The sequence below is a fragment of the Mytilus trossulus genome, chromosome 8 (assembly GCF_036588685.1).
Source record: "Mytilus trossulus isolate FHL-02 chromosome 8, PNRI_Mtr1.1.1.hap1, whole genome shotgun sequence".
In the NCBI taxonomy this organism is placed as follows: Eukaryota; Metazoa; Mollusca; class Bivalvia; order Mytilida; family Mytilidae; genus Mytilus; species Mytilus trossulus.
Genome location: NC_086380.1, coordinates 29,309,285 through 29,332,818, shown reverse-complemented (window position 1 = coordinate 29,332,818; position 23,534 = coordinate 29,309,285). Strand labels below are relative to the sequence as shown.

The following is a 23,534-nucleotide window of genomic DNA, read 5'->3' as shown; positions in this document are numbered from 1 at the left end:
GTATGGTAGTTATAAGGTCGATTGCAGGATTCATTCCTAATGTATGTGTAACAAATTCAGTGATATTTGTTGTTTTTCTATGAATATAACAGATTTTAAAATGTATTTTTGGAATGTTTGGATGGCTAAGACTAATGATTGAAGTATTTCACATAGAAATACTGTTGCACTAATATTTCGCCTCTGTGAATGGGACGAGTTTTGAATTTCATATAATAAACGAGGTATTTTTTCTTCACACAATAAACCAATTTATGAGCTTGAATGTTCCTCATTTTAAATGAAAACACTGCTGACAAAAATCGAAATTCAAAACTGTAATCCAATCATATGTTCAAAGATTTAATAAAAATAGAAAAACAAAAGACTGACTTGAACCTACTGCGTGTACATATTGCAAAATCGAAATAAAACTCATGTGGAAAAGGTAAAACAGGGGAAATAATAATTAATATTCCCAAAAAGTGAAAGACTTTTAAACAGAGAAGATCTAAATAACTAATTTATATGAAAAGTCTTTGATTTCCATTTGTCTGAAAATAGCTCTGCAATTGTGTTATTTGTTTTAGAACGTATGTATAATATATTATATTGTGTTCTGTTTGTTTCAAATAACGTTGTTTAAACACGCCCGATCGCGACAGGTTGTGTATTTGAGTTTCATAGACTTGTCTTGAAAAAGGTACATTGTACGTATCCTTCGAAAGACCCATGGGTTGGATCCATTATTTTTTTTTTTACATTTATATTCTTTTCAGTTTTAGTTTTAAACCAGATTTGTTTTCAATTCAAGACATTTAATCAGCGGTATATATACTACTGTTTTCTTTATACATATCAATCACAACTACTTATACACAATCTCTAGACCTTGACAGGCACATTCAGATTGTGACGGGATTAAACAAGGTTTTTAGCACCAACTCCTCTTCTCAGGGAAGGGTTATGTAAAAATAAAAACAATAACCAACAATACGAACCTCCGAGGAAAATTCAAAACGGAAATTCAGTAATCAATTGAAAATTTCAAAAGCTCAAACACATCAAACGAATGGATGAAAATTATCATATTCCTGACTTGGTACAGGCATTTTCTTAAGTAGGAAATGGTGAATTAAACCTGGTTATTAAATCTAGATCAACCTCTCACTTGTTTGACAGTCGCATAAAATTAAATTCTATTGACAACATTGTGTGAAAAAGACAAATATACATAATAGGTAACAATGTCATAAAATAGACGAAAATCAATCAACACTGTGGTATAATCTTAATCACTGTAAAAAAACAAATGAATTGGCATATATACAAATAGATATAGGAAGATGTGGTGTGAGTGCCAATGAGACAACTCTCCATCCAAATAACAATTTAAAAATTAAACCATTATAGGTTAAAGTACGGCCTTCAACACGGAGCCTTGGCTCACACCGAACAACAAGCATATTTGACTGATTTTTCGGCTCTCCCTTGACATCATTTGCTAGTATGGTCTTGAGGAAACGATGATAGTCCGTCGGAAGGGGACGATCAATGGCTGATGACCCGTGTTAAAAGAGAGCCATATCTCTTGCACGTAAAATAACATCCTTGTAGATTTCGAAATAGAGCAGGCTAAAAGCGCTACAATGCAGCACTCGCACCCGCAAATTGGAAAGGGAATAATATAAATTGCAAAACTTTTTTCCCAATCCACTTTTAATAAATATGTCTAAACTGAACTAAAAAACGGACGAAATATACCAGAGCATAAATCGAAAATAAACTGACAACCCCATGGCTAAAAATGAAAAAGACAAACAGACAAGCAATAGTACAAATGAACGAACCCCAGCAAAAACTAGGGGTTAATACAAAGCATATTTGTAAACCAAAACAACGAAAGACAAGAATACAAAAATATACCATAGCACAATGACGATACGTATAAGTACAGAGCTACATCATGTGTATCAATGAAATACAAAAATGCATATATATACAAAGCACATAAGAAAAATTAAAATACAAAATACAAAAATTGTACCATAGAACAATAAAACTATGACTGGATGTAAAAGTACAGAGGCATGTCAAATGGATTCCTCCAAAAACATACTAAACAGTACAAGTTATATTTTTAAAAACAAATTAAAGAATACTATAACACGTTATTAATGCAAGATGATAAACAACGTGCGTACCCAGAATCTATAATTCAAAACCATCGAGTATTTTTTTATGAAGTTGATACGGAAAATTTATCGATAAGGCTTTTGTAACTTCCGATGAACTGCTTAAGAAAAAAGAATTATGCATTCTTTGATATACCCCTGGTTTATCAACTTGTAGCTCAGATGTTGGTGACGTTTTAAAATGTTTGAGCAGCATATGTAAGCTCTTGAATACCAAATAAGCTGGGAAATATCATCCCAAATGCAGGTAAAGTTATGTAACAGTACAACATAAGAACAAATTATAAACTCTAGTTGAAAAAGGCTCAACTCATCAGATCGACACAAAGCAGTAACACATCTAATTAAAAAAACAAAGTCCGGTTTTTGTCATGATAGACATGAAAATTAAAACCAAAAGTATAAATAGCAGTTTAAATATTAATATTAGTATTATTTATTTTAAACATCAAAATCGTTTTTTCTATTGTAATCTGAAATGTTCAAAAACCCAACTTTTTTACTTTATTATTATAACTATCTTCAAGATATTACAACAGTTTTACCCTGTTTAGAAAAATATGTCATGGTCAAGGATGGACATAGACTTTTCGCAAAAGATTAATGATATACTTGATATACATATATGCTACGTTTTGTTTGACAGGGTTGAGTTTGAACGACTGAATCAAGTATCTAGAGGCTGAGCAAAGATCATGCTGTACCGAACAACAATATATCATAAAATTAAGTCCTCTATACTGTTCTACACCTAATATCCTGGAAACGCAGTCTTTCATTTTTTCTAGAACCTTTTCCCTTTCCTCGTTCTTGGAACAATTATTCACATGCCAAATAAATTCAAGAAGTAGTCCATAAAGGAGTGGGTGAAAACTTATTTTCTTCTGGCTATTGTCAATGCACAACTCCAATGCCGCTGGTTTCGGTAAAACTGGTAATTCTGCAGGCATAAATGTAACGTCGAACCAACACCGCTCCCAAACAAGGATAAATGCATTGTATCCGCCAACAACATGGCCCTCTTCTTTCAATTGTTCGAATTCTTCAATTGTTTTGTACGGATCTTGGTCAATTAGGTCTCTGTTTATGATTCTGTTGTACATGGCTATTTCATGAACTTTGTGGATAGGTGAGATGTTTTCAAACGCTTTAATAGTGTTGTTTAATGTTTGTTTAACGTACTGGCTGTAGTTTTGCATAAATAAATAATTATCCGGGTGGTCTGTTACAGTCCGTATAACATTGAGGCAATCTTCCTTTATCTTATCATCTAGGTAGCACGTAGCAATACGAAGGCTAGTATGTGTACGGTCTCCTACAAGACTCATCTTCATGTATTTTAGATATTGACTACGTTCAGTCGTGTCAGTTGTGTCTTCAACTGTTAGCTTCTTTTCTTTTAGACGGACATATTCCAGTACGCCCATGCAATTTTGCAAAAGCTTGATAAAAGGCTGTGCATACATTACTGTTGTCAGATTTTGCATGGCGTCTTTACATCGGGATAAACTTGTTTTTGAACTATATCCGTCATATAGTTTCCAGAATGAATGCACACTAGTAGCGTGATACTGTTGTGCCATCGATATTCTTATTCGAAGCCATTCTTCAATGAAAATTTCCTTACTGATTGCATTCAAAACGGGAAGTGCAGTGTTTTCGTACATTTTGTATATTGACAAAATTACACTGATGCCAGCTTTGGGGTCTTCAAGAAAACTCTCCAGGAATTGTCTGGTTCTGGTTTGTATGTCTCCCGAAAATTCAGTCGAGATGAACTGATTTCGTTCCCTGATAAAGTAGTTTGGGAGAAACCCTTTTTCAACAAAGTCTTTCAGTTTTGACATGCAAAAGCAAACACAACGCAATAGATTTGATGGTTGCCAAAATTCATCAGATGTTTCTTCCAGACTCCAAAACATTATAGTTTTCATTGTATATGATGTTATGTTTTTTCCAGCTACTTTTGAAAGCTGACTTGTTTTCAATAACTTTAAAAGCATAATGCAGTGAATTTGTGTTTCGTTAAAAGACTCAATCATTAACTGTTCGGCAATGTTAAAGGATACTCTCCATTGAATTTCATTCTCTTCAGATTCTTTACTTCCAACTCCAGCAAGGAAATAACCTGATTTGATTATATTGTCATATTGTTCTTCTGTCGGCCAATTGTAAGACCTTTTCCTTTTCGTCCACTCGGAAGCCTCTGCTGGCCATTTGTCGCCTTTTAGGCAAAAAACGAAATCTGTATCCTCTATCCCATAGTCACTCTCCCTTTCGAAATCTGCAACATTAATAGGTGTTGTACTACCTGTTTGTCGAAAGAATGAAGCGATATCTCGGGGAAACAGTTCCGTATTGACCGCTGGACCATGAATATTTGAATGGTTTGGGCAGTGCTTTTTGAATTCAAGACTTTTTTCTTTCAAATTATTTTTTAAGAAACTTGTGCGACCCTTTTGATGACAAACATCTCGTAGATCGCTTCGAATTTGTGAGACAGCTAGCTTTGCATAGCCAGGACATGTCTTGTCTGGTACTCGTAAAACGTGATTAAGTGTTGGATAGGAAGCTTCCACGATATCCTTTTCATTTATATGTTCATAAACCTTAAAGTCAGAGGAAATCAAGATAATATCTGTGTCACTTGACGATAGGTCTTTATATTGTCGATCAATTGCTGTTCCTAAGCCTTCAGCAGTGCTTCCAACAATCATAGCCTGGGATTCATTTCGAAAATTGTCAATAATGTTCCCTATCTTGTTAGCATAGTTGGCCTCGTTCTGACGTAAGTTCACCAAGGGCAATGATGTACCACATGCTTTCAAAATAGTTGGCAAATGAAATTCCATTAAATCCATTACTGAAAAGATTCAAATATCCCTTTCTTATTTAAATGTTTATTTCAACTTCATGTGTAAAATTGGTGTGTTTTGATGAGGTTTATTATATGTTTAAAAACAGATTAGATAAATTTGTCATCAGGTTTATACTCACATGAGCAACACGACGGGCACGACATGTGGAGCAGGATCTGCTTATCCTTCCGAATCACCTGCGATCATCCACATTTTTTGTGGGGTTCAAGAAGCTCAATATTTGGTTTTAATACTATGTGTTGTGTGTACTATTAAAATTGAGAATAGAAATGGGGTTTTCTCACAGAAATAACAATCCGAGCAAAGAGTGTGTTTTGTCTTTGTCTTAGTATTTTAAGCCATGGCTTTGTCAGGTTTATTTTCGACTTATGAGTTTGAATGTGCTCTTTGGTATCTTCGCCTCTCTTTTGACATCCTTACAGTATATGTTTTTGGACATTTTATTAGATTAATATCTTACCTAATATAAATGAATAATCCGTTTGAAGTTATTTATTTCTTCCGCCTTGTGCAATCCTAGTCTCGTTTGAACATGTTGAAGTTTTAAATTGAATGTTAAAATAGCTGTGTGCATAGCGTAAATAATTGGTTTTATATCGACTATAATATACACAATGGTAGTTTAAAAACATATGTTTTAAACTACCATAAGCAGCGATGTATACAGATTTAAACATGTACTCAACCTATTGAAATGAAAGTTGTAAACAGGAACTTTTTGAAAGTCACGCATTCAGGAAATATTTACATGATTAAATGCAAATTTATATTGCAAATGAGACAACTATCCCACAAAGTTCAAATAATGTGGACGTAAAGAAATTAGAAATTATAGTATTAGTCTATCTAAAACTTAGACTCTACCAGCAGGTGTATCAACATAGTAGAAACACCAAACTCCAAGGTTATTTCAAAAAGCGCGAGTCCTTAAAACATAACAATAACCAAACGGACTAAAATAAGTCAATCATACAAATTATACACATGATACATGTTTCGTAGTAGGGTTGTCTTTCTTTGTATCTTAATGTGCTTTTCCGTATGATATGACAAATTTACGTAATACGTTATGTTACAATTTGTCTAGATGCTTGACGGTCAGATTCGGTATTAATTAATTCATGTACTGTGACAATAAACTAACCATAGACACGAGGCTTAAACTTTTGTACTACAGACACGCGTTTGGTCTACAAATTAGTCCTATAACATATGACCTCGGGGGCATTATTCACTATTTCTATTTGCTGTTCTGATATTTTCTTTTTACTATCAATGTGCCACCCGAGGTCATATCGCTGTAGGCAAAATTCGCGTAGCAAAAAAAATTTCTCAAACCAACATGTGTACCTTGTTTTTAAGTGTGTCCAATCATTCTTAGAAGTGAAATATCATATAATATTGCTTTAAATCCAATGAAAATGTGTCATTACATAACAAATCAACATTCATCAACATTCATCAACATCACGTTCAAACTTTCCAAAAGGCTAATACAAAAGCGGATTCTTTCGTGAAACGAAACGAAATTTTATTCTTCTGTGAATAAACCTCCTTTGCCTAGGAGCACATGACATTAAACACTAAGTATAAGATTACGTACACATATAACAGAAATTATTATGTTATATGATAAATTACGTGAATATTTTCTTTGTATCTAAAATAACAACTTGATGGAATATAATAAAAACTGTAAATGATCGATACACTTGATTAATATTTAACTAATGGTCTTCCTGTACATCTGAACTATCTCAACTATAAATTTCTTCCATGTCAGGAATTATTTTATATTTAGTTTACAATTTGATAACTTTGCTTGCATGGTTTTAATCATTTATGCTAGGTTTATAAATAAAAATGGAAGTGAATATCAGTCTAGTTTGAACCGGACAACTCCATGGGCGAGCGAAGCAATCTTCATTCACCCATATTGACATTTATTATACAATATAAAAAAGAAGATGTGGTATGATTGCCAATGAGACAACTATCCACAAAAGACCAAAATAACACAAACATTAACAACTGTAGGTTACCGTACGGCCTTCAACAATGAGCAAAGCCCATACCGCATAGTCAGCTATAAAAGGACCAGATAAGACAATTGTTAGACAATTCAAACGAGAAAACTAACGGCCTTATTTATGTAAAAAAAAAATAATGAAAAACAAATATGTAACACATAATCAAACGACAACCACTGAATTAAAGGGTCCTGACTTGGCACAGGCACATACATAAATAATGTGGCGGGGTTAAACATGTTAGCGGGACCCCAACACTCCCCCTAACATGGAACAGTGGTATAACAGTACAACATAAAAACTAACTATAAAATTCAGTTGAAAAAGGCTTAACTCATCAGATAGACAAACATACAAGTGGACAAGTCAGTTTTAACCAGACAAGTCTCTATGTACAACTCCATCGGCAAGCGAAGCAATCTTCATTCACCCATTAGTCCAGTAAACAGTTCAGTTTTAACCATACAAGTCTAGATCTCTATGTACAACTCCAGGGGCGAGCGAAGCAATCTTCATTCACCCATTAGTCGGAATTACAGTATACAGTTCTGTTTTAACTAGACAAGTCTCTATGTACAACTCCAAGGGCGAGCGAAGCAATCTTCATTCACCCATAAGTCGGAATTACAGTATACAGTTCAGTTTTAACTAGACATGTCTCTATGTACAACTCCAAGGGCGAGCGAAGCAATCTTCATTCATCAATAAGTCGGAATTACAGTATACAGTTCAATTTTAACTAGACAAGTCTCTATGTACAACTCCAAGGGCGAGCGAAGCAATCTTCATTCGCCGATAAGTCGGGATTACAGTATACAGTTCAGTTTTAACTAGACAAGTCTCTTTGTACAACTCCAAGGGCGAGCGAAGCAATCTTCATTCATCCATAAGTCGGAATTACAGTAAACATTTCAGTTTTAACTAGACAAGTCTATATGTACAACTCCAAGGGCGAGCGAAGCAATCTTCATTCCCCAATAATTCGGAATTACAGTATACCGTTTGGTTTTAACTAGACAAGTCTCTATGTACAACTCCAAGGGCGAGCGAAGCAATCTTCATTCACCAATAAGTCGGAATTACAGTATACCGTTTGGTTTTAACTAGACAAGTCTCTATGTACAACTCCAAGGGCGAGCGAAGCAATCTTCATTCACCAATAAGTCGGAATTACAGTATACCGTTCGGTTTTAACTAGACAAGTCTCTATGTACAACTCCAAGGGCGAGCGAAGCAATCTTCATTCATCCATAAGTCGGAATTACAGTATACCGTTCGGTTTTAACTAGACAAGTCTCTATGTACAACTCCAAGGGCGAGCGAAGCAATCTTCATTCATCCATAAGTCGGAATTACAGTTTACAGTTCAGTTTTAACTAGACAAGTCTCTATGTACAACTCCAAGGGCGAGCGAAGCAATCTTCCTTCACCCATAAGTCGGAATTACAGTATACCGTTCGGTTTTAACTAGACAAGTCACTATGTACAACTCCAAGGGCGAGCGAAGCAATCTTCATTCACCCATTTGTTGTAAATACCACAAGACATTTTAAACTTATTTGTCATCTTCACAGTGACGTTCTTGTTTAAGGAAAGTCTGCACATTGAAAAGGCATCTCTTTTGGCATGGACACTTTTCAATGCACACTGAACAACATCTACAAAAAGAACAATCACAATGTTCCAAGTCGCATCCACTGCATGTATCACTTTCCGACAGACTTGCACCTGTTTTCTGGTCTGAAAGAAGTGATAGTACTTGCGTACGGATACACGTGTTATCTTTGTTTTGTACGACTTTCGCAATATCTTTAGCCGTATTTTTCAAAGACACAGTGAACATGTCATAAATGATGAGACTTAACCCTTGTCGGCCATCTCTCGCACAACGACCTGCCTCTTGCCAGTAAGAGAGTACAGATTAAGAACATCCAATATGTACTACTAAGTCTACGTCCCGTATGTCGAGACCCATACCCAAAGCAACTGTAGCAATCACACATCGGATCCTACTTTCTTTCAGTTTGAATTCTTTTAAAATTCTATCTTTCGAATCTTGGTGTGTACTTTTATGGAACATTTCAACTAATATATTATTTGGGTCCTTGATGCCATCAATGTATGCCTTTACTCCAAGACAGTCCTTTAGTGTGCAAAATATTTCCGATACTCTATCGATTGATCTGCAATACACAATTACTTTTTTTGATGCAATACCACGAAGGCGTAGATGATCAATCAGCCATTTGAGACTTTCATCATAATCAGATGTTACTCTTTTATAGAATTGTATGTAAATATTAGCTCTGTCGGGACTCTTGAACACGATGTCTGTACACTCATCAGATAACTGTAAATACTTAAAAATATCGGCTTTTACTTCTTTTGTGGATGTTGCAGTCAAGGCCATTACAGGAACATCAAAAAAACTTCTAAGCTCAAAAAGTCTTTGGTATTCTTTTCTAAAACTCTCCCCCCATTCAGACACACAATGTGCTTCATCAATTGCAATTAATTTAAGTTTTTTTTGCCACACATCTGTCATAAAAACACTTCTCCATTGCGGCATCAATGCTGATTCTGGAGAGGAAAACACAAAAGAGAATTTTCCTTCTTTAATACCTACAAAATAATAAACAATTTCGTTATTCGCAGTACTAGTAGATTGGAAAAGGTGGTGTTTTTTTTTTTTGGGGGGGGGGGGGGGGGAGGTGTTCTGATACTGAAATCCTGGGCTTAAAAATACAAAATCCCGAGGTCCCGAATTTTATTAAATTTAAATCCTGACATCCCGAAAATCGAACAAAGAATTCCAGGATCCCAAAAGGGTCAATTCTGATATCCCTAGCTTCATTAAAAACACCTGATCCCGGAGTCCCGAAAAAGGTCATTTCCTCCTTGTCATATAAGTGTTATATGAAAGACAACGCCCGTAATAAGCCTATATATGTTTTATTTCTATAAAACGTTTAGGCTAAATATGGGCAGCGTTTACCTACAGGCAACACATTTTGAATAAAAAGTATTCCCTTTTCCTTCTTTTATTGATTTAAGATAAAACTTAAAAACAGTTATACTGGCAAAATAGAGAATTGAAATGTGAGAAACCAATATCAGTTTCAATTGAAAGGATCAAAGAGGCAAATTGCAGCAATGAATTTAAAAGTTAAAGGGAGAAAGTGGATGCAACCTTTTCATTAGTCAATTTAAGTCCCATATACATAAATGGCATAATTTCTCGAGATTAATATATTCACAAAAAAAGAAATTGTAACTGATTATACGGTATGGGGATTGCTCAACGCTGAAGGCTGTACGGTGACCTAGGTGGAATCTTGTTTCGCTTAGCATTTATATCACCATCTTCCTTTTTATATTGCATACAAGGTTTCAAAAGTTATTTTACGTACCTAAAATATCATCCTTGTCCATATCAGAGCCAATTTTTGTACATGTAAGGTTGAAGCCTCGAAGACTGGATATTTGGTCATCTATTAAACATGTGAGCGGTGACACCACTAGCGTGATCATAGACTCATCAGATAAAATAGTTGGAAGAACGATGCAAAGTGTTTTACCATAGCCTGTTGGGAGAAGTCCTAAAACATTTCGTCCATTTACAACTGTCAAAGCTACTTCAATTTGCTCATCTTTAACCTCAAATTTCATGTTGTATTCGGACTTCAGTGAATCAAACTTTGCTTTTGCACGGATTGCGTCCATCGTTTGCCAACTTTTTATTAATAAAACTCTGACGTGTCAGTTTGGCGCGTTTTCTTTTGGCGCGTTATACGATATTACAAGCTTCATTGAAAAATGTCTTGTGCAAATTGTAACAAAGTATTCATAGAAAAGCCGAACAATTCAGGATATTACAGATATTCTTTGGAAAACTCGCTACCTTGTGGCGATGAAAGTGCTAGAAACATTCTTGTCAACATCACAGGATCGCAATTAACACCGGCTCCAAATAAACGACAAGGACAATTTTTATGCCCTGAATGTTGGTCCAAGTTGAATGACACAGCAAAATATCAAAAAGCTGTCACCGAGTTTTGGAAAAGAACTGACAATGACACCTATATTGCCCAGAAAAGAAGGTTGGCCTTAACACCGGGAAAATCCCCTTTGAAGAAATTTGGTCGGATTAGTAGTCCTTTGCAGGTATGTGAAATATTCCATACCGACTTTAGTAAGGATGCAATTTAGTACACATGTCTCACCCTTTAATACATGGATATCAGTAGGTCATGATATAAAGACATAGAAGCATATACATATATATATATAATCGAGTCTAAAGGAGGGGCGAAAGTGACCAAAGGTCTGTCATGCTAATAGTTTTACATAAGTAATTCTTGGGGCCGTTTAAAGCATGCTGTTGTGAGCCAAGGCTCTGTGTTGAAGGCCGTACCTTGCCCTTTAACTTGAATGGTTTACTTTTATATATTGTTATTTTGAGGGAGAGTTGTCTCATTGGATCTCATCCCACATCTTTATACATCTTATAAATCGAAAACTAACTGACAACGACATGGCTAAAAAAGAAAAAAAGACAAATAACAGGTTACAAGGCAAAACATATTATAAAACTGAAGACTAAGCAACACGAAACCAAAAGTACAATGTTAGATATAGGCTAAAATAAATCTATCATATAAACCTCTCTCTGTTATGTCTCTCCCCCTCTCTCTCTCTCTCTCTCTCTCTCTCTCTCTCTCTTTCTCTCTCTCTCTCTCTCTCTCTTATGTCATCTTTATCTCTGTTATTTTATCTGATTATCTATCTGTTCTCTCTCTCTCTCTGTTATCTTATCTGATTATTTCTCTGTTCTCTCTCTCTCTCTCTCTCTCTCTCTGTTATAGTATCTTTATCTCGGTTATCTTATATAATTATCTATCTGTTCTCTCTCTCTTTATCTGATTATTTCTTATTTCTCTGTTCCCTCTCTCTGTTATCTTATCTGTGCTATCTCTTTCTATCTCTATCTCTTTCTATCTCTATCTCTTTCTATCTCTATCTCTTTCTATCTCTATCTCTGTTATCTCTATCTCTTGTTATCTCTATCTCTTTCTATCTCTATCTCTGTTTATCTCTATCTCTTTCTATCTCTATCTCTTTCTATCTCTATCTCTGTTATCTCTATCTCTGTTATCTCTATCTCTGTTATCTCTATCTCTGTTATCTCTATCTCTTTCTATCTCTATCTCTGTTATCTCTATCTCTGTTTATCTCTATCTCTGTTTATCTCTATCTCTTTCTATCTCTTTCTATCTCTATCTCTTTCTATCTCTATCTCTTTCTATCTCTATCTCTTTCTATCTCTATCTCTTTCTATCTCTATCTCTTTCTATCTCTATCTCTTTCTATCTCTATCTCTGTTATCTCTATCTCTTTCTATCTCTATCTCTTTCTATCTCTATCTCTTTCTATCTCTATCTCTGTTATCTCTATCTCTGTTTATCTCTATCTCTGTTTATCTCTATCTCTGTTATCTCTATCTCTGTTTATCTCTATCTCTGTTTATCTCTATCTATCTCTATCTCTTTCTATCTCTATCTCTTTCTATCTCTTTCTCTCTCTATCTCTTTCTATCTCTATCTCTTTCTATCTCTATCTCTTTCTATCTCTATCTCTTTCTATCTCTATCTCTTTCTATCTCTATCTCTTTCTATCTCTTTCTATCTCTGTTATCTCTATCTCTGTTATCTCTATCTCTGTTATCTCTATCCCTGTTATCTCTATCTCTGTTTATCTCTATCTCTGTTTATCTCTATCTCTGTTATCTCTATCTCTTTCTATCTCTATCTCTTTCTATCTCTATCTCTTTCTATCTCTATCTCTTTCTATCTCTATCTCTTTCTATCTCTATCTCTTTCTATCTCTATCTCTCTCTATCTCTTTCTATCTCTTTCTATCTCTTTCTATCTCTTTCTATCTCTATCTCTTTCTATCTCTATCTCTTTCTATCTCTATCTCTTTCTATCTCTATCTCTTTCTATCTCTATCTCTTTCTATCTCTATCTCTTTCTATCTCTTTCTCTCTCTATCTCTTTCTATCTCTATCTCTATCTCTTTCTATCTCTATCTATCTCTATCTCTTTCTATCTCTATCTCTTTCTATCTCTATCACTCTCTATCTCTTTCTATCTCTTTCTATCTCTTTCTATCTCTATCTCTTTCTATCTCTATCTCTTTCTATCTCTATCTCTTTCTATCTCTATCTCTTTCTATCTCTATCTCTTTCTATCTCTATCTCTTTCTATCTCTTTCTATCTCTTTCTATCTCTATCTATCTCTATCTCTGTTATCTCTATCTCTGTTATCTCTATCTCTATCTATCTCTATCTCTGTTATCTCTATCTCTGTTTATCTCTATCTCTGTTATCTCTATCTCTGTTTATCTCTATCTCTGTTTATCTCTATCTATCTCTATCTCTGTTTATCTCTATCTATCTCTATCTCTGTTTATCTCTATCTATCTCTATCTCTGTTTATCTCTATCTATCTCTATCTCTATCTATCTCTATCTCTTTCTATCTCTATCTCTTTCTATCTCTATCTCTTTCTATCTCTATCTCTTTCTATCTCTATCTCTTTCTATCTCTATCTCTTTCTATCTCTATCTCTTTCTATCTTTCTATCTCTTTCTATCTCTATCTCTCTCTATCTCTCTCTATCTCTTTCTATCTCTTTCTATCTCTTTCTATCTCTTTCTATCTCTTTCTATCTCTATCTCTTTCTATCTCTATCTCTTTCTATCTCTATCTCTTTCTATCTCTATCTCTTTCTATCTCTATCTCTTTCTATCTCTATCTCTTTCTATCTCTTTCTATCTCTTTCTATCTCTATCTATCTCTATCTCTGTTATCTCTATCTCTGTTATCTCTATCTCTATCTATCTCTATCTCTGTTATCTCTATCTCTGTTTATCTCTATCTCTGTTATCTCTATCTCTGTTTATCTCTATCTCTGTTTATCTCTATCTATCTCTATCTCTGTTTATCTCTATCTATCTCTATCTCTGTTTATCTCTATCTATCTCTATCTCTATCTATCTCTATCTCTTTCTATCTCTATCTCTTTCTATCTCTATCTCTTTCTATCTCTATCTCTTTCTATCTCTATCTCTTTCTATCTCTATCTATCTCTATCTCTTTCTATCTCTATCTCTATCTATCTCTATCTCTATGTATCTCTATCTCTTTCTATCTCTATCTCTTTCTATCTCTATCTCTTTCTATCTCTATCTCTTTCTATCTCTATCTCTTTCTATCTCTTTCTATCTCTATCTCTTTCTATCTCTGTTCTCTCTATCTCTGTTCTCTCTCTTTCTCTCTCTATCTCTTTCTATCTCTATCTCTTTCTATCTCTATCTCTTTCTATCTCTTTCTATCTCTATCTCTTTCTATCTCTATCTCTTTCTATCTCTATCTCTTTCTATCTCTATCTCTTTCTATCTCTATCTCTTTCTATCTCTATCTCTTTCTATCTCTATCTCTCTCTATCTCTTTCTATCTCTTTCTATCTCTTTCTATCTCTTTCTATCTCTTTCTATCTCTTTCTATCTCTATCTCTTTCTATCTCTATCTCTTTCTATCTCTATCTCTATCTCTTTCTATCTCTATCTCTTTCTATCTCTATCTCTTTCTATCTCTATCTCTTTCTATCTCTATCTCTTTCTATCTCTATCTCTTTCTATCTCTTTCTATCTCTTTCTATCTCTATCTATCTCTATCTCTGTTATCTCTATCTCTGTTATCTCTATCTCTATCTATCTCTATCTCTGTTATCTCTATCTCTGTTTATCTCTATCTCTGTTATCTCTATCTCTGTTTATCTCTATCTCTGTTTATCTCTATCTATCTCTATCTCTGTTTATCTCTATCTATCTCTATCTCTGTTTATCTCTATCTATCTCTATCTCTGTTTATCTCTATCTATCTCTATCTCTATCTATCTCTATCTCTTTCTATCTCTATCTCTTTCTATCTCTATCTCTTTCTATCTCTATCTCTTTCTATCTCTATCTCTTTCTATCTCTATCTCTTTCTATCTCTTTCTATCTCTTTCTATCTCTATCTATCTCTATCTCTGTTATCTCTATCTCTGTTATCTCTATCTCTATCTATCTCTATCTCTGTTATCTCTATCTCTGTTTATCTCTATCTCTGTTATCTCTATCTCTGTTTATCTCTATCTCTGTTTATCTCTATCTATCTCTATCTCTGTTTATCTCTATCTATCTCTATCTCTGTTTATCTCTATCTATCTCTATCTCTGTTTATCTCTATTTATCTCTATCTCTATCTCTTTCTATCTCTATCTCTTTCTATCTCTATCTCTTTCTATCTCTATCTCTTTCTATCTCTATCTCTTTCTATCTCTATCTCTTTCTATCTCTATCTCTTTCTATCTCTATCTCTTTCTATCTCTATCTCTTTCTATCTCTATCTCTTTCTATCTCTATCTCTTTCTATCTCTATCTCTCTCTATCTCTCTCTATCTCTTTCTATCTCTTTCTATCTCTTTCTATCTCTTTCTATCTCTATCTCTTTCTATCTCTATCTCTTTCTATCTCTATCTCTTTCTATCTCTATCTCTTTCTATCTCTTTCTATCTCTTTCTATCTCTATCTCTGTTATCTCTATCTCTGTTATCTCTATCTCTATCTATCTCTATCTCTGTTATCTCTATCTCTGTTTATCTCTATCTCTGTTATCTCTATCTCTGTTTATCTCTATCTCTGTTTATCTCTATCTATCTCTATCTCTGTTTATCTCTATCTATCTCTATCTCTGTTTATCTCTATCTATCTCTATCTCTATCTATCTCTATCTCTTTCTATCTCTATCTCTTTCTATCTCTATCTCTTTCTATCTCTATCTCTTTCTATCTCTATCTCTTTCTATCTCTATCTATCTCTATCTCTTTCTATCTCTATCTCTATCTATCTCTATCTCTATCTCTATCTATCTCTATCTCTTTCTATCTCTATCTCTTTCTATCTCTATCTCTTTCTATCTCTATCTCTTTCTATCTCTATCTCTTTCTATCTCTTTCTATCTCTATCTCTTTCTATCTCTGTTCTCTCTATCTCTGTTCTCTCTCTTTCTCTCTCTATCTCTTTCTATCTCTATCTCTTTCTATCTCTATCTCTTTCTATCTCTTTCTATCTCTTTCTATCTCTATCTCTTTCTATCTCTATCTCTTTCTATATCTCTATCTCTTTCTATCTCTATCTCTTTCTATCTCTATCTCTCTCTATCTCTTTCTATCTCTTTCTATCTCTTTCTATCTCTTTCTATCTCTTTCTATCTCTATCTCTTTCTATCTCTATCTCTTTCTATCTCTATCTCTTTCTATCTCTATCTCTTTCTATCTCTATCTCTATCTATCTCTATCTCTTTCTATCTCTTTCTATCTCTTTCTATCTCTATCTATCTCTATCTCTGTTATCTCTATCTCTGTTATCTCTATCTCTATCTATCTCTATCTCTGTTATCTCTATCTCTGTTTATCTCTATCTCTGTTATCTCTATCTCTGTTTATCTCTATCTCTGTTTATCTCTTTCTATCTCTATCTCTTTCTATCTCTATCTCTTTCTATCTCTATCTCTTTCTATCTCTTTCTATCTCTATCTCTTTCTATCTCTGTTCTCTCTCTCTCTCTCTCTCTCTCTCTCTCTCTCTCTCTCTCTCTCTCTCTCTCTCTCTCTCTCTCTCTCTCTCTCTCTCTCTCTCTCTCTCTCTCTCTCTCTTCTTGGTCGGACGTCGGACGATGAATATGCCTTGTTTTCTTTTCTATTTTAAAAGAAAAGGAAATCCAGTAAAAGTCTATTTACCAAGAAAGGGACACAGGCTACAAAATGGGACCACATCATAACCGCTATTAGAGCAAGACAATACCGTAGAGCAATTAAAGGACTGTACGGAGCAACTAAAGGCTCGAAAAGGAGTTTTATTGAAGTAACCAAGGATATTGTTAGAAAAGAAATTTCTGAACTGCTTCATAGCGATACTGGAAATTCTTTCCATCTATTTCAAAAAGTTAATATACCAAATTTAGAATCTTTCTCATGGGACGAGGCCCTTACTAAGCTCCAAGATTCATGCCCTCTTTTGTATAATGCCCTGAAAGAGACTATGACAGCAAAACAATATGAAAATAGTTTGGTTAAAAGTAAATACGTCAATTTGAAACCGAAGATTGGCACTGTAGCTGCTCTAATCTTGCATTCCAAAGCACCACGTAAAGCAAGTTTTTTACCAACATTGTTCTCGATCCAGTTCTGGAGAGGTGGTTTGAAACGGGAGTTGATAAAACAACTAGCCCACACTGGCATCTGCAAAGGTTATGATACAACTCTTGTAGCAGTGGATAGCATTTCTTCAGATTTTGATTCAGCTGCAGTAGTTTGCAAAGAGAAAATTGAGGGACAGTTTAGGAACGCGCCAATCGCCGAATTGCTGCAACACGAACCAGCTAATCCGGATTTAAGAATTGCTATCACTGCTACAATGGAAAACATTGAAGATGAGATTGTTGAACCATCAAGCACCGAAAATACCCAAATGACAATCTCGGTGACAATCTCGATGACACAATACCATATGGACTTGGTGAATCTGATTCAGATGATGGTGGTGATCCGGAAATTTTAGAAGAAAGTTCGGATGACTCAAATGTTATTCCTTCAGATGAAGACCTGAGCCTATCTGATGAAGATGTTGCAGAAATTGAGAGCGGACCTGAGGAAGTTGAGCAAGAAATCGCACACCCTGGATTTACAATGTGTTGGGATAATGTAGGAAAAAAGGTGACTACAAGAAATCCATCTGAGGATAAGAAGAACGTATACCTCAATATGGCGCTCGGGTACATAGGAGTAAACAGAGTGCAAACAACGCATCTTGATTGGGAAGTTAATTGTGAATTAAAGAAGGCCGTAAATTTATCTCCTGATGTTTTTGTTCCCAACGCTAAAGACACAGAAAATCTGGAAAATAGAATGAAAGTCATCGTATCCAGAATAATAACAAGACATTTGCGCTGGTTCAATAGACATCTAGGTGACTGCACCACTCCGCATATTCTACATGAGTATTCTAAAGAATCTTCAGAAAGAAGTGTGTTGATAAACCTTGGGGTTTTCGATGTAGACCCATCATCCACGCAAGGGGCAATCACCATTTACGAAAACTTACAGCGCTATATTCCATCTGTACGAGAAAAGCCATATACTTCTATAGTTTTCGGTGATGGTTTGAGCTGCGAAAGAGGAAATGATGCTCACCGTGCCAGGTGTAACGGTCTGAACCCATGGGAACGTTTGGAAGGTTGTGAACCTGCTGTTCAAGAATTCCACAAGGAAATGCTACTGCTGCAGGATTACTATGACGAATTCTTCAAAGGGTCAAGCGCGGCAGATAGAGGCACACTTAGCCACCTAAAAAATATTTTTAATTACAGGCAAGTGAAATCAGATATATCTGACAACTTCAATCACGCATGGGAATTAATGTACCTTACCACGGAGGGTTACGTTTGTCTTCTTGCAATGAATTTATTAGACATGAAAACCGCCAATGACAGACCCAACTCTGCACCAGAACAAATTGAAAATTCGTCCGTTGATGAAAGAGCCCAGTATCTTCATTCTGTGTCAACTGCAATCGTGAAAGAATTATGGCATCATTTCGATCATGACCCCCTTCAATTTGATGACAATTCGGAACCAGACCGCTATTGTTGCGGAGAGGAAACTGGAGAAGATGTTATTTTGTGTGGAGCTGGACGAAACTGTTCACATGGAGAACTGTTTCATTATACTTGCGTTGGTTTGGATCCGGATGACCTTCCAAATAACTGGTTCTGCAGTGATGCATGTAAGGATCATCAAGATATTTATCCGTACTGCACATGTCAGCAAGATCTAGGAAACGATGAACCCATGATTGGCTGTAGTGCTGGATCTAGATGTACTGGTCATGAATGGTATCATTTGAAATGTATAACTATGACAGCAGATAGTTTACCAGAAGGGGATTGGTTCTGTAAAGCAGCTTGTAAGAAGGCAAAAAAGGGCAAACCAAAGAGGAAATCAAAATCAGCAAGCAAAACCGAAAATTCTCCGAATTCTGATTTTAAATGCAACTACAGCAGAGCTATTGCTTGGGTTGGTCTAAATCTTCTTTGTCGTCGGGATGCTGTAAGAGAGGCTGATGGTGAGGCTATGCTAACTCATTGGAAATTCGACCTTATTCATTTCTTCTCAACGAAACACCCAAAATATTTGATTCTTGCACACCGTTTGTTAGTCTCTGTAAATGGATGGCTCCCCGAAAAGTTGAAGAATGACCTAATATACAACAGAACGGTTAATTATGGTGGTGTTATGGGTAGAAATCTTCCTCAAGATTTTATGAATGAAATATTGAATAGGCTTTTTAAAGACATTCTAGATGCTGCTAAAGGGAGGTATACTAAAACCACAATCCAACGATGTGGTCAGATTGTAGGTCCACTTGGCGAGGCATTGGATTCTGTGTTTGATTCCCAAATTATAGAGAAAGAGTTGTACAGACACCGAAGAAGGGAATCAAACAGAGACAAAAATATTGAAAGAATGATCGCCTTTCTTCAAGGAGACGACCTTTTCTCTACAATCAATGGACGGCATCATAGAGCTTTTGATCCATTTGTTCATAATGAGAATCCAAAGTTCCCAGGAAAGTTTCAGCCAAAAATGAAACAATTATCAAAGAGACTGGATAAACGGCGAAGAGTGATAGTCGATGCGTAGAATGTACTTACAATTTCAAGACTGGGGATTTTTTTTATTGTCAAAATGATCTGCATATATTAATTACTTCTAAAATATTAATTATAATTATTGATTAAGATACGATAAAAAAAATCTATTTAATTTGATTTTTTCAGCTTTTTTTTGGCATTAAATTTTAATTGTCTGAAATACTTGCAACCGGATTTTAAGGATCTTTATTTTAATAATTATAGATATCAAACTTGTCTAATTGAATACATGCTACTTCGTGTATGATATGCATGAAATATTTAGCAAATCAATCTTTAATTTCGTAAGAAAACTTTTCTACGATCTCACCATGATCCACAGTTGAATAAGACCGTAAGGCTTTAAGCGGGAAATAACACGTGGCATTCTTTTTACCCAAAATGTCTCAACACGCAGTGCGTAAGCAATTAGACAGGTTTGATGATGATTTTCAGAAGAAAATTGGTGGTCAACAAAGTCGTGAAGCCTTTCTTTTTACCGACAGTAAAGGGAATTATCTTCTGAGGAGTGTACAGCGCGATGACACAATTATTAAGTTTGTTGTGAAAAGGGGGGCTACAAGTAGGAACGCCAAATTTGTCGAAGAACTTGTAGGTCGTATTTCAAGTTGTAAGTCTGAAAGGCCGTTAGTAATGGTTTGGCTTGGAACTTGCGAGTTCACAAAAATTGGAGCTCACCGAATTATTTCTATCAATTCGTGTGAAACTATAGATGGCGTAATTGAAAGACTAGTATCCATAAAGACAAAAATACTAGAGGTTAAGTCGTCGGCTGAGGTAATTTTTTTGTCGTGTCCAATATTTTCAATCACCCACTGGAATGAATATCAAGGACACGCCATTCCAGAAACGTTTGCAGACGAGGACATCAAGCTGCAGGAAATTATTGAAAGTTTTAATACTAAATTGGACTCTTTAAATTCCACTACTTCGGGACCCAAATTTTCGTTAGATCTAGTAAAATCCAGCAGAGTACGTAGGGGACGCAGTAGGAGAAATATCCAAACTCATATATCGCATAATTTTAAAGATTTGTATTTAGATGGAATTCATCCAATTGAAATTTTAGCAAAACTGTGGCTTAGAAAATTGCAGAATTTGGTACTTGATAAATGTTTTTAACCAGTTGTAAAAATTATTTTCCCCCATTCTTGAAATTAACTTGTACATTTCCGTTAAACTGACAACGACACAGATTGTATAACATTATCTAGAAGAAATAATATTTGAAATATCGGTGAATGGAGATTGCTTCGCTCGCCGATTTTCTTATAATTCAGTAATGATTTGGATTGGCTAAAAATTACGTTGTTGGCTACGTCGTAGCAGAACACAATTAAAGGAGAAGAATGTTGAGTATGCAGAAACAGAAATGGACCGATAATTAAGTTACAAATTTATTCACAACACATATGTTTTATATGCTTATATACGGCGAACAAAGAATGAAATCAGAGGACGGAGAATTTTGGGAAAAACTTTCCAAAACTATTTCGAGAAACAATACAGAATGTTTTTACTATACGGTGAATGAAGATTGCTTCGCTCGCCGAATGAAATCAGAGGACGGAGAATTTCTGGAAAAAAATTTCCAAAACTATTTCGAGAAACAATACAGAATGTTTTTACTATACGGTGAATGAAGATTGCTTCGCTCGCCGAATGAAATCAGAGGACGGAGAATTTCTGGAAAAAACTTTCCAAAACTATTTCGAGAAACAATACAGAATGTTTTTACTATACGGTGAATGAAGATTGCTTCGCTCGCCGAATGAAATCAGAGGACGGAGAATTTCTGGAAAAAACTTTCCAAAACTATTTCGAGAAACAATACAGAATGTTTTTACTATACGGTGAATGAAGATTGCTTCGCTCGCCGAATGAAATCAGAGGACGGGAGAATTTCGGGAAAAACTTTCCAAAACTATTTCGAGAAACAATACAGAATGTTTTTACTATACGGTGAATGAAGATTGCTTCGCTCGCCGAATGAATTCAGAGGACGGGAGAATTTCGGGAAAAACTTTCCAAAACTATTTCGAGAAACAATACAGAATGTTTTTACTATGCGGTGAATGAAGATTGCTTCGCTCGCCGAATGAAATCACATGACCGAGAATTTCGGGAAAAACTTTCCAAAACTATATTTTGAGAAACAGTACATATTGTTTTTATTATAGTAGTACGGTGAATGAAGATTGCTTCGCTCGCCGAATGAATTCAGAGGACGGGAGAATTTCGGGAAAAACTTTCCAAAACTATTTCGAGAAACAATACAGAATGTTTTTACTATGCGGTGAATGAAGATTGCTTCGCTCGCCGAATGAAATCAGAAGACCGAGAATTTCGGGAAAAACTTTCCAAAACTATATTTTGAGAAACAGTACATAATGTTTTTATTATAGTAGTACGGTGAATGAAGATTGCTTCGCTCGCCGAATGACATTACCAGTGAGACATTTATCGAAAGTTCAAACCAAACGACTAAGGAACAATATACAGACTCTATAAAGATAACTGACACGTGTATTTAACTTTGCAGAAATTCCCATATATAACAATTGTTTTTCATATATTTTGAAACCATTCAAGAGACTGACAAATGAAAACATTAGTTGAAATAACTCAGGTATAATATATAGATGTAAGAAATTATTTTCAACGTTTCCCTTAATGAAGGTTCTGAAACATTATTGGGGGGAGGGGGTAGGGGATAGTGTTTTTCTTTAACACCTTAGAAAAAAAAATATTTTTTTTTATGAATGAGAGAGAAAATGCGGGAGTTTTTGCTATTAGAATTAAAAAAAAAATCTATGATTGATCATGTGTTGTGAAAAATTAACTCCTTTCTTTCAAGGATATATTATATTATCGTTTCATAAAAATGCTAATAAGAATTTCTTTTTTTTCTTTTTAAAACAAACTGTATTCTCTTCTGTATCTTAAAGCTAGAAATTACATTGAAACCAATCCTCGGTTAACAATGCCATAAGTTCGTTTTTTTTTCATTTGAATTTTATATTCCGAAAATTATTTAAATTTGGGCGCCATGTTTAAACTGGTGTTATTGAGCTCCGACTCGAGAATAAAATTTTCTTAAAGTGATGGATTAACTATTTCTTTAGCACAAGTAAGTATTTTTTTTAATAGTTTTCGTGCTTAAGTTATTCAAAATGATATTTGGTCCGTTAAATTTTTGACATCGAGAGAATATTGAAGCAAATTTGTTCCGACCTGAAATCATGTCGGAAAGTGCTAAAGGAAATTGACGTATCTCGATATGACTTCGCATTCAAAAAAAAAAAAAAATGAAAATATCAGTATAAAAACGTTAAAAATTGAATAAGAATGCGAAGTCATATGTTATAGGACTAGTCTACAAATCAAAAGATTAATCAGTGTTGATCAAATCAAAAGATTCTTCAGTGTTGATCAATGCAATGCAAAATGGTTATTCTAGGTATATTTATTCATCATGAATACAAATATCATACACAGTACACAATTATAATTTCCTTGTTGATGATAAATAAATTATGTTTAAACTAAAAAAAAATGGTAAAGCTACATGTAAAACAAATATAACTCATTCTAACCATAATCATGATAATTAGACTGTTTCTCCTAATATACA

The 23,534-nt window shown here is 34.7% G+C and overlaps 2 protein-coding genes across 2 annotated transcripts; both read right to left on the bottom strand.

Moving 5' to 3' along the window:
* Positions 1 to 9,004: 9,004 nt before the first annotated feature.
* Positions 9,005 to 10,806, bottom strand: LOC134727553 (ATP-dependent helicase wrn-1-like). The gene is made up of 2 exons (XM_063591934.1): positions 10,494 to 10,806; positions 9,005 to 9,705 (listed from the first exon to the last, which is right to left on the bottom strand). The coding sequence occupies exons 1-2, from the start codon at positions 10,804 to 10,806 to the stop codon at positions 9,005 to 9,007; spliced, it is 1,014 nt and encodes a 337-aa protein (XP_063448004.1).
* Positions 10,807 to 11,736: 930 nt separating this feature from the next.
* LOC134727552 (zinc finger CCCH domain-containing protein 13-like) lies at positions 11,737 to 17,121 on the bottom strand. Its single transcript, XM_063591933.1, is given in 4 exon segments — positions 11,737 to 11,837; positions 12,757 to 12,798; positions 13,045 to 13,167; positions 17,058 to 17,121. Coding segments are annotated over 4 exon segments (330 nt in total).
* Between the last annotated feature and the right edge of the window lie 6,413 nt (positions 17,122 to 23,534).

Coding starts and splice junctions, on each gene's coding strand:
- LOC134727553 (XM_063591934.1), bottom strand. CDS start 10,806: ATGGACGCAATCCGTGCAAAAGCAAAGTTTGATTCACTGAAGTCCGAA. Junction 9,706..10,493: donor GGACAAGGATGATATTTTAG/GTACGTAAAATA, acceptor ATTATTTTGTAG/GTATTAAAGAAGGAAAATTC.